Genomic DNA, 12685 nt, shown 5'->3' with positions numbered 1-12685 from the left:
TAGTAGAGAACTTATGAAAAAGCCTTTTGGAAATCAGGTAAACCATGTCAGCTGCATTACTCTTATCCCCCAAAGAAGGTGGATTTCAGGCAGTTCTGGTGATGCATCACCTACAGAAACGGCGACACCTTCTCTTGCTCTGTAGCTTGCCATTGCATTATATCTTTGATTATTTACTTCTATCTACTTCTACTATTATTGGGCACTCCAAGAAATTATACCACCCAAGGACAGGTTACCCCTGTATATTGTGACAATCTCACTGTCTATTTATCTGAAACCAAGGATGTAAAATTAATTACAGCACTTCTATTAGTAGCTGACTAAAATAAAGAAGCTACTATGAACACAGTACCTTTCAGGGGAGCATGCTTCTAAGCAAAGAACCAGCTAAGGCCATTTTACAGTGCTACAGTGGTCATACTTTAATCCAGGTATTTTAGTATTAATAGGGCTGACAGGCCTGTCTAGGCAGGGAGAGCGCATGAGAAATAATTTCACGTCGTAGTGCAAAACTAAAGCTTAGCCAGCACCATTTAAAAAGAGATTTTAACTGATTTAAAGTTGACTTCAATAAGCGTGTACTTAGCACTGCTGAAAATAAGGGCAAATCCTCAGACTTCTAGATAAATATTTATATATCTAATTTGAGAAATAATTTTGAAAACATTAATTTTTTTGTGTTCCTTTAAGACTACAGTTAAGCTAGCAACAATTTTTCTGTAAGTAAGAAAGGATACATAATATCTAACTCATACAAAACTTGGAGAATCTCCAAGATACTTTCGTTTGAGACTCTCTGAACCAGTCTATCAACACATATTGTTATTTTATACTTCTCCTGAAAACAAGTAATTATTCGTGTTTCTTCATCTTTACCTGTTTAGCTTCTGACTGAGAGTCTTGGGACAGACACAGCACCTACTCATACCCTTATAATGTCTCAGCTGAAATCTTAGTCATCGGGCTTATTCTGCAGTGGAACTGTCACACTTACAAAAACAGCCAAAGCTGCACCCAGACTGCGAGGACAGTACTCGTCAAGAAACTTTAAAGATGTGCAAAAAACTTCATCCTAAAATAATCTGTCTGTAGTCAGTGACTACTTTACATGCTACCAGCTAATGGATGGTAAAATTCTTATGCATAAGGGATGGTATATTTTACTAAAAATATGGTGTGCTATAAATCAGCACATGCTGCCATTTATATAGATGATTTTGCTTATTGATCTAATCTCTACAATACACCTGATAATTATTTAGATTCATTTGTTAGCAGTCTTTTGATGCTTTCCATTTGCTGGACTTTTTTTTTTTTTTAAACCATTTATGGATTTCGCATTACTAGTTATTTTATGCCTTTGCCGTGCTTCTCAGTGGTGCGTGTTAAGCATGTAAAAAAGAACTAATCCCCAGTAACTGGAACACCTCCAGATGTGCAGTCCACACACAAGCTGAAACACGGAGAAACGTGCCCCCAGAGCACGTGAAGCTGTGTTCCTTTAGCCTTACCAGTGCCCACCGACAGCAGCGTGACTCCTTGTGCTGTGCCGGCACAGGGGCATGAAGATCAGGGCGTACTTCTCTCTTTGGTTCTCTCAATCATCTCTCCAAACTGAGAGCACGCGCAACTACAGAAAAACCTTCACATTTCCCGTCACAGGATGGGAGATTTAGGATGACTGCAGCGATAATTATCAATAGGTTATGGTACGGAAAAAAGCAGAGCAGGCGGGAAGCAGAGGCACATGTAGATTACAGATCACAAGAAAATCCTGGTTATGGTTAAGTTTTCTGACTTTGACTGTCAATAAATCTTCTCAAATCTTTGGTGCTTCCAAGGGGTGCCACATGCAGTCACAACTTCCTGATGAGAGGAAGAGCCTCAGGGGTCTCAACCTGACAAGTTCAATGGATCCTGGAAACACAAATCCCTTGCTCGGAGGCAGATCAGAATCATGCCTGTACCCCCTGCCTTCACCTTCCAAAGGCCATCAGCTTCCTCCAGCTGGTGAGTTAGGAAGGCATCCTGCAGAAAGTGCTATGGACTGGTCCTCAGCTTAAGCAGAACCTACCGGGATTTTCACAGAGCCATGAGAAGGGCCTGAGCTTCTCAGGATATCCCCAGCCACCCCTCCAGCCCACAAACGCAGGAGTCTGAGGTCTTCTCTCAGATATTCCTGGAGAACACTGATAGGCGAATCAGATTATCAGAGAGACTGTGTCCCTGCATAAACCTCTCCTTGCTTACATGGCAGGACGCCAGTTGTCACTGGGACATAATGCCCATGGAAACACACCAGGAATGGTCACAAGGACTTTCCAGCTTCTCTGTACTTATCAGCACTGTGGAGCAGGCAGCGTCATGAGAGACGACATGGGTAACTTACATGCTGACAGAAAGCAATCTAGTGGGAAAGAGAACACAAAGGATGGAGCAACATCTAGAAGGATTAAGACACAACTTGTAACAAGCCACAGAGGAGAAAGCTGTCACATAGACAGACCGCTTTACCTTTGGACAATAAGACTTGGGCTTGATATGAGCAAAAAGCATGTGTAGGAAGGATGGCAGAATCTTCTCGGGGGGTAGGTCTGGAAGACTTGCTCCCAAAAAACAGCAGGGTGTTGGCTCAATTTAACTGTCCAAAGCTAAAAAGCCCCAAGCTAACCTGAAGCGAATTATTAACCTGCTTTTAATTACTCAGCCACTTGGGTAACAAAAGCAGATAATTTCACCCAAGTTGGTTACTATGAAGGCCAAGTACCTTATGAAAAGCCTCAGATCTGTGCAGAAGTCAAGCACCTGACTTTTGAACTGGAATAGGTCTGTTTCTACCACAAGACCCACCTCCTGTTACCTGTTTTGACTGAGATGTAGAATAAAGTATCCTTGAATTTAAGAGACAAAAGACGAAAGCCCTTCTCCCTGCAGAGCTGCAATGATCTCCTCCATCCATAAGCTCAGGATGGTGATGAACACATGCGGTCCTTTGTAAGTCCAAATGGGGTTTCATCCTTCCTCAACATCTGCATCTATGAAAAAACTATTCATCTTAGTGCTGAGTAATCCTGGCTAGAGCAGCAGCAACTACCAACAATCACGGTGTTAGCTAATGAGGAAGAGACTGAGTTGTGTGGGTTGAGATCAAGTATCGTTGCTTGACCCAGTGAGACATGCAGGCGCAACAGGCTGTGGCCTCTCTAAGGTAGCTTCACAGATCTGAGGTTGGCCTTATTTATTTGTCGGGAGATGTGGCACGGTGTCACGCCAGCAACAATCTGTCCAAATGTGATGGTGGGCTTTAGCTTGTGCCACACTTTCAATGAAGTTAAGAAATGTCCTAAAATCTTCAGCAAGCCCCAGTGATGCACTGTGAGCATCCAAAAAACCTGCAAGGGATCACTAAATACACATTCCAGGGGACTAAGGAATAGCCAGGATGACAGTGGAAAGCTCTCACCCCAATGATGCCAAGGCTAAGCAAGTCAGTCAGTCAACAAATTACTGTGCAAATCCGTGACCACGTGGCAACTTCTGCTGGTTACATGGCGAAGTTATTTACCAAAACGCAATGAAAGGATGGGAAGCAGAGGATATTTTTTCACCAGTAAAGAGGTGAAGAAGCAGGATGCTTTTCTGTCTGCAGGGTGGTGCTCAATCCTCCCCAAACAACTGGTGGCAAAACACACATCTTTTTAGCATGCTTCTGGGGAACCTAAAAGAAGTATCTGAGTGCAGGAACGGTTATCATCTGTTTGGGAGCACTGTAACCCAGCTAGGCCTGCATGGAACTCCTGCGACACCATCTGCTGCTCCCCCGGGCAGCTGGGAGAGGAGGGTATAACCGCCAGCTGGGGCAGGAGCTCTGCAGCGCCAGGACGGTGCACTGCTGAGAGCACAAACTGGATGGCGACAGAACGCTTGACACCAAGGGGCAGACCAGAAAGCAGAGAAGGATTCATAATGGCCTAAGACCTTGAGGGTCTGGGGAGCCATCAACAGAAGCAAATGTAATCAAGGGACCAGAGAGATGGTCTTAGAAGTGATGAGAGTTTGGGCAATCATAATTCAACAGGCGACTTCTCACATCAATTGTGATAACAAGTGAACGAAGGAGAGAGGCAAACATACAAGAACAAGTGAAAGGGTTATAAATTAGCTTGACAAAATAAGTAAGGCCGCCCTTTGTTAAAGAAGGCTGAGCTTACCACAAATGCTCTGCCTTACAGAGGGTGATTGAGTTTATCTGGAGACACAGGGTAATGTATGAGAGTGACCTGAGAGGACACTATTATTGCCTTAAAAAATCCTAATACATCAAGAACCTCCAGCCACGAACGTCATGGCAGAAAATCACCTCAATGCTAAATAGGCACGTGGACTGTTCCTGCAAGACAAGAGCGTTTTACTTAATATCACACTGGTAGAATCCATCCAGATCAAAGTTACTCCAGTGGAATTTTACCTGAAACCCCAGAAGTCCTGGACCCTAAATTCATCTGCCATGTCACCGCGTTTGTTTATTTATGCAAGACAGGGAAAGCACGATTTCAAATCAGAATTTCAGGAGATTGTATTCCATAATTCATGAGAACATTATTGTAAAGATAGCAGCAAATACAGCTTCAGGCAAACTTTCTGAAATAGCAAATTATTATTCTTTTTTTAAAACAGGCTTTCATACCTGCAATATGTGCAACAGGTTGCTGACAGCTGACAATATAATGCTGCTCTTTTCCAGAAATGCTTTTATTCTGTGAAATTCTGTGTTGATTTTGCCGAGACTGGACCTTGAAACAGCATTTATTTTTTCCTTATGAAAATTCAGGTTGCTTCATAAAGTATTTTTATACTAAAATATTATAAAACCAGGCTTATACTGCAGTTTATTACGAGCAGCCCTGGGAAGACACAGGAAGGGACAGTTGTGGCTGTTTTGTCTGAAGAAAAGAGCTCTGTACCCCCAGCACAGCCTCAGCACCTTGCTCTCTCCTCTGGGGCCACCAAATGGGGCAAGAGTTCTCCAGGTCTATAGCAGTAAGGGATCAGGCTCTCCCCTTTGCTGACAAACATAAACCTACCAGCTGAACCAGGATGACTATCTACCCTCTGAAAGAGAGGGTTTTTTTTCTGCAACCAGCTAGTTCTGTCATTAAAGTGTACAATTATCCCTCAAATCTTTCTGTTAAAGGATAATGAAGTTGACATTTCACACATAACAGTTCTTTTATTTTCTTTGAAAAATCAGTCCAGGCAAAAAAACCCCAAATATCTCTCTCCACATTCCTGAGATTGCACGACTGAACAAAAGAAAACTAGGGCACTGCAAATTTATAGCTTGTCTGTACAACTTTCAGTCTGTTTCTTACATATGTGTGTTCTTATATAGTCATTAAATACGTAACCAAAACTTTTATCCCCTCCATCTTTTGACTTATTTAGGGTACAGAATAAACATCTGAAGGAATGAAATTAGGACTGCACAAACAACTGTGAATTTAGCATTGCTTGTTTTTAAGTGTTGAATTAAACATTTAAACACAGTTTTTCAGAATGCATCAATAGCTACTCTGTCCTCCCTTTTTCCTTAAGCATCCCCACATTTTTTCTTCTCCTTTTTTAAGGCTGTTGCCACCCGGGTAGAAGTATCACTCATATGATTGAATTCTTTAGAATGACAGGCAATTACACAATGATACTACATGATCTTGTGAATAAATGCATGAATTCTCACCTTAAAACTCCTTGAGTTTTAGTTACCATTACTTCTACTGGGAAGTTATTTCAGAAGCTCACTTCTCTGATGGCTGCACAAAGCCATTTCCAATTTCCAACCTACATTTATTCATGGGTGCTTACAAATCTTGCTCTTGGTACAGCTCTGTTGTTTATGTCTTAAAATAACTCTATTTCTTTTCAGTGTTTACCCCTTAAGATGACAACAAACTTATTCCCTTCTTTGGCATTATTTTTCTAGTCTGAGCAGGCCAACCTCTCTTATTTTCCTATTGTAAGATAAAAGCTCTCTTGCTCTAATAACTCTGTTGGTCCTTCTCTGCATCTGTTCTGCTTGAAATTCAGATTTGTACAGTGTATTCTGGATGACAAATTATACGTGTCTTTTAACGCACTAATCTCTGCTGGAAATTTTACAGCTGATACAGACTGGGACTGCACTGGCATTTTTCAACTCCCAGTTTACAGAAAGAGCTCCTGCCTTTTTTCTAGTGAACTTATTTCTGACAGTCCAGTCCTCAACATCTTCCTGTTTACTGCTCTAAGACTCTTCTGTTTTAAGTGTGTCTTAGGACTTCACAGCCGCTGTAAGTGCCATCAGCACACTTGGACTTTATGCATCAAGGTTACTATTAAAGATAGAAAATAAACCTGGTCCAAAAGACTGAACTTGAGAAACTTCCAGCCCAACAATGAAGTCTGATATTGCCTCTGCACTACTCACGTCTTTGGCCATCTCACCATTGCCATACTCATCTTCCTTCTCTCTGGTTTAATTGTACTTACCCAGAATACACCGTTACTGAAAACAGTAAAAGGTATTATTTGCAAATTTTTCACTCTACGTAACTGTAAGAACAGTATATATGAAATGAAAACCTGCCCTATATATTGTGGAAGACAGTAGTTCACACACACTCCTTCCTCCCTGTGCCCATATCACCCATCTTAGCTGACTAATCGAAAAACAGGGATAAATGTGCAGGAAGGAACCATATAAAGACTATTTTTACATTTACTCACCATGATGTAGATCAGAAGTAAATACATGGGTGTAAAGAAGTTATACTGGTATAAAACCAGTACGTGTTAGACAAGGCATATGTCCATAACAAAACTTAAAATGATTATGACAGTTTCTGTATTTCAACTACAGAAATAACCAGATCAGCAATGTTATCTTACTTGTCCTGTCGTATGACTCATGACACGTATGTGCAATTTCAGCTCCAAGCTGCAAATAATGTCCAGCTTTATCATCTCTGGAACCGTCTGCTCCAAGGGCAAACATTCCCCCTGCAAAACAGGTCAAATGGCCCATCTTTCTTTCAAGGTGCCCGTTCTTCCACTCCCCAATGAAGGTCAGTCCTCCATTGGACTTCCTGATGAGATGTTTTTCTATGGCCTACAAGAAGATTAAGAGAACTTTTAAATATTGTTTCACATGCAAGTTTTACATACCAGCTCGCCTTCAAGGAATAAATGTACTGTTTTCCAAACAAAAAGAATTTTCTTCTTTCAGATTCATTTCTGAGCACTACAGGAACAAACAACCGTAAGAATTTAATTTCAATGCACACAAAAAAATACCGTAACTGCTAAACAATGCTAATGAAATCAAACACAGGAAAATAACGACACAGATTACATTGCACTTTTAGCTGAGAAATCAGCACAAATTTTACAGCTCCAACAATATTTGTTTACTTATTAACTCAGACAAGTACCCATTCGCACTGCTGTACAGTCTGTGTGTAGTTAAAAAATACACCTACACTGGAAACTTTTGGTCAGCAACATATATAAAGGCAGCACCTGCACTCTCAATCAGTCTTTAATAGCATTAATTAACAGGAATGCTCCAGCCACCTTCTATCTGCTCCTTCACAGCAGCTTTCTGATTGTACACAGTCAGGGGATGGGTGAAGGTTAGAGCAGCTGTTCACAAAACCACATTATTTTATAGGTGAGGCAACTCCTGCTTTTTCTTTGCACATTTGTACCAATAGATGCTGTTGCTTTTGACTTATAAATGGTATTATTGTGGTAGTAGGAGAATAGTTGACCTTAGTTTTCAAACTACATGGAACAACACATTTACTTCTTTCAGAGCTTCACAATCCCCACAATCTACCGCAGTACTTTCTACCTTAGCATTAGACAGTTTTTCTTGTAACTAGAATCTCGTTACAGTTTCAGTCCTACAATAAAGACCACTATCTTCTTTACCATGGAGACATTATTCTTATCTTCTTTCCAGAAATCTCCTTTGTACTTCTACACATAACCGTCTGATGGGTTCACAACTTCCTTCAAAGTGGGCGACCCGTGACTGGTCAGAGTATTCCAAGGCTGATTAGAGTTGAAGGATTAAAGTGCCATTAAAAAGGCATTTACTGTTCTTGCCACCCTCAAGATCCATTCCAGCAGTGAACACCCCTCCCCATCACCCTTCTGGTACCTACAGCAAATGACACCCCAAATGTCCACAACTGTATTTTGCACTAAAACTAGATACATTGAGAACACACAGGCAGAGGATCTCGCATACAACTAAAGCGGGTATCATGGATGTGGAGGTCACGTCTGCTGCACACCACTGTCTCCTTGCTATCCACACAGCACAAACTATGCATTTGCTGCAACAGAGATTTAATAAATAGATTAATAAGCTTGCAACTTGTACTTCAGGTTTACTAGTGGACAGTGAAATAACCAATTTCCAAATAAGAAAAAAGCGAGACTTTTGTTTTCCACAAAATGGACAAACAAAAAGCTTCAAGCTCTTCTGTGACCGCAGTAGGTATTTCAAGTTGTTTTTTTTTTGGTTTTTTTTTTTGTGGGTTTTTTTTGTTTGTTGTTTTTTTTTGTTGTTTTTTTTTTTTTAATCAAGTTGATGCTTAACTGGTAGAGGACTGTTGAAGCAGCCGTATTAAAGCCAGCAAGATCTTGTAACATGGAATTCCTCCATCCAGGTACTGAAATAACATCTGAAAGCCTTTCAAAGTTTTCTTCAACAAAAAAAATTTTCTTAGAAACAAAGTTTTTGAAATTACAGTTAGAAAAGGCAGAGTTTGTAAGATTAGGAGCCTCATCTGGGGAAGACGATAATATAAACGGCAGTATGAAATAGCTGTGTTTCTGAATATGTATGTGCTCCTGGATGGTTTTCTGAATACATTCTTGACTTGAGATGCTGCATTGCCTGGAGCAACTTCTCAGAACGGTTATAGCGATGTGAATCTACACCTCAGCCATGCAGCCAGCGAAGGTCTGGCAGTGCCCATATGGCCACGGCGAGTGCACTAGCTAAAAGCCAGTGCAGCAGATTACAGGGAGAAGACGGCATTACCATCAGTAGGGCCCCGCTCCTTACTTCCACCGGGGACTGAGCCATCACTGGGATAGTAAAGTTTCTCCACTGTCCTCCACCGAGCCTGTGAGTTCTGAAGGTGACGACAGGGAAGTGCTGGTCTGCATTCCTGTTGGGTTCATTTCTTCACTAATACCACTGATGGATCTGAAGGGTGTCCTGACGGCAGGATCCAGCAAGAACAACACAGAAATAACTGATGGAGCAGAAACCACTAAGCCTCTGACAGCTGCCAGCGCGGCTGTCTAACAAATTGGCCATGAGGACTGGCACGACACCAGGGCTGCTGTGGCCGGGGACCCCGAGGTGGGTGACCGTCCAAGCCCCTTTGTTCTGGAAGTACAGGTAGAGGAAAGATTGGATGTGCTGAAAATTCTGCCACTGAAGATGATACTGACGCCTTTAGCACCAGCGCTGTTCATTCAATTACCCTAGGCTGTGACAGCACTGACATTATGATTATAGGATTTTTTTGACCATATGGTACATAAAAGTTGAGAAGTCCTTTTTAAAGGAAAGCCACTTTTACTATAGAGCAAAAAGACTTAAAAGGGTTTAGATTATTTATTTCCTGAAGGAAAACTCCACTTTTCCCAAATGTTGTGTGAAATACCCTTTTGAGTTGTATCTTTATGTAATTTCATAACTGTTGAGGACTAAATGGTTGCAGGAGCATTTCCAGGGTGACAAAACCGCTGTGGTTGGCACCAGGCAGCAAAGGGCAAATTTATACACGTCTCCACAAGCTACTCCTTCATTCTAAACTTGCTTTCAGGGTTTGACTGAAGAACATCATCTAGGCGCAATATGCCTCTCTTCTACATAGAGAGCACATCATCTGAACTTGAACATCGCTGTCTTGTGTAAGGGGTAGTTTTTGAAATCTGAAAATGAAGTTCTGTTGGCTGCTGAAGTCTTAGGAGTTAGAAAGGAAGCTTGACCAAAAAAAATAAAAATGCAACCCTCTCAAAATACTTCATCATTCAACAACCCATGACTTGCTAACTGTATACAAAGGACAATCGATATTTACATAGCTACCAAGGAACTGCTGGGCACTGCTGGCAGCACCGACTAGCAGACAAGAAAAGCTGAGCAGGTTTGGACAGATGTGACATTTGTACCCTGGGCTGGGTGCCTGGGGCCACAGAGCACCCCGAGGGGTACGTAGAGCAATACCATACCACTGGACCACGAGTACCCACCCACCAGAGTGGGCACGTATCCTTAAGCTCCCAAAGACAAGATTTTGTTCACATCAACGAAGAGATTAACTGCAGGAAGAAGCTTCTGTAGTCTGTGAAATGCCCAAAACAATAGGCCATGATGTGAAACAACAATGTTCTCTACCTGATGTTCATGCTTTCTGCGATTTTTATGACTACAAAAAAGAAAAAAAAAAGCATTTTCTGAGCTGCCGTGCTATGTTGTGATGGTCAAACACAAGGCTAAATCCTTTTAGCTACCTAATGCTGTGCAGTACGAAAAGTGAGGATCAAATTTGTGAGCCTAACAGACTAGACTACTTAAGGCAACAGATCAAAGGGAAGCTTCCTTATCCTCCAGCTGATGCGAGAAGGAGAAAAGACACTTTAAACTAGACTAGCTGGGAGGTCCACACAATAATGTTGAAATCAAAGTTAAGAGGCCCAACCTCAATATTTATATCAACAAAGAATTCTCAGCAAATTTCACAATTTCAGCTTTCATCACAGCTGTGAATCTACATACTAGGACATAGAAATGAAGTGTCCTTTACAGTGGAAGACTGCACTGCTGTTACACAGCGTGCAGAGGTCACAGATGCAGAACTCGTTTGTACTCTGGTTATGAAGTATGCAGTGACTGGTAACACTTCATACGCCATGGACTGGAAATCATAACATCTGAAGAACAGACGCTGGTATCTTTCTTCCTCTTAATACCACCAAGGAATGGGGTATCACTGCCTACTGCAAGTCTTGAGAGTTAGGGTATGGCTGTCTATCTCCTAAGCTAAGGAGTGAAGTGTGGCTGGACAGAGACCTTCTTTTAGACTGGCAGGTGCTGAGAACATTTCCAACGCTGTACTGAGTGGGAGGAATGTATTTTACACCTTCCCCCTTCTGCTTGCATAAATGATGTGATGAGCTTTTGCTCCAAGTTTTGAAAAACAAAGAATAAGAAGTGTCAGCTATGGAGGAAGACCTATGTTATGGGCAACAATGAAAGAATAGTAAGGGAATGGGCTCTTAAAAATATGTTAAATTTTAAAATAAAAATTCAAATTGCAATTAAGTAAAATAAATCCTACTCACTGAGTCTTTGCCCACATCTTCCAATGTCACACAGGACCTGCGACAAACACAAACCCTGAACCAGAAGGATGCTCCACAACGCATTAAACAGTACGGTTCACGCAGACTCAAACATACACAGTGGGCTTAGATGAGAGAAAGTCGAAGACCTTGCGCTGCAGGTCATGTCACACGAAGTGCGAGCAGCTCAGCTCCTTCTCCCTCCTATCCACAGCGTGTTTTGACCTAGTCCCAGATCTGCTTTGCTGTGTCTCCATGCAGAGACAGAGATTGCCCATAGAAAATGTTTGCAAGACTGGGCTTACAGGGTAGAGGACGAAAGGGAAAGTTTTATTTCCTCTAATTTTAAAGTGCTCACAGTTTAGGAATCAGAATAAAATATTTCAATGGTAACTACAATGCATGTTAAACATCAACTGCTAAACATTTTAAAACCCACAGGACCCAATAGACTATTTTAGAATATTAGAAGTACTCAACTATTGTTTTAAACTACTGATGTTGACTTTAACAAACCCTGGAAAGCTAAGGAAGTTCAAAAGGACTGGGAAATAGCTGATGCTTTAACAGTATCTTAAAATATTAATAGAAAAATCATATAAAATGAAGGATGTGGTGTTAAATGTTTGATTGACACTGATTGACAAGTGCATGCTGGTATTAGGAATATTAGGAATTTCAGGAATTTCCTTGGTATTGTACAAGACATTAGTCCTAAACAAATTCAGGGCAGCACGTATGAAGTGGATTAAAAGTTGGCTTGCTAGAACAGTTCAAAGTGAAAACAAAAAATTGTGGAAAGCCCTCACCCATGAAGATTCTGCAAAGATACTTTTATTCAATGCTAGGGAGCATTTCTACCAGTGATCTGCAAGAAACAAATGCTAAAAAAAATTTGGAGATTACACAAAAATTGATGGAGCTGTAGACAGTGATAAAGTCAGTCCTGTAAAATCATTCAGAGCAGCTGACAAAATGGGTTTTGCCTGAACAATTGTGTTTATTTTAATAGAGACAAGATCACACATTGAGCAAAACCAACTGGGAAGCGGATGGATGACAGTGGAAAGCAAAGGTGGAGAGTGCAAACAGCTCTTGGATGGATGAAGAGGAGGATACTGAGAACAGATCAGGCAATGACATTATAAGAACTATTATATTCTTGTCTCCATACTGAAGACACTTGAAAGTACTTAGCAAAAAGGTTAAGAAATAATTCAAGATCTGTTTTATATTGTGAGACTAAAGAAAATAATGCATTTCTCCTTCAGGA

At 41.1% G+C, this 12685-nt stretch overlaps 1 protein-coding gene across 3 annotated transcripts in view; it reads right to left on the bottom strand.

Moving 5' to 3' along the window:
- MAN1A2 (mannosidase alpha class 1A member 2) overlaps positions 1-12685 on the bottom strand; it is a 144288-nt gene that overhangs the window by 19419 nt on the left and 112184 nt on the right. For all 3 annotated transcript variants that reach the window (XR_005827949.1, XR_005827950.1, XM_040594493.1), the window contains exon 10: positions 6928-7147. Coding sequence is in view for 1 of the 3 variants with exons in the window: in XM_040594493.1 (XP_040450427.1) it covers positions 6928-7147 (220 nt within the window). In the remaining 2 variants the exon portion in view is untranslated. The remainder of the gene's footprint in view (positions 1-6927; positions 7148-12685) is intronic.

Source organism: Falco naumanni, chromosome 5, assembly GCF_017639655.2.
Source record: "Falco naumanni isolate bFalNau1 chromosome 5, bFalNau1.pat, whole genome shotgun sequence".
NCBI lineage: Eukaryota > Metazoa > Chordata > Aves > Falconiformes > Falconidae > Falco > Falco naumanni.
The sequence above is the reverse complement of the archived record's forward strand: the minus strand, read 5'-3'. Positions and strand labels throughout refer to the sequence as shown.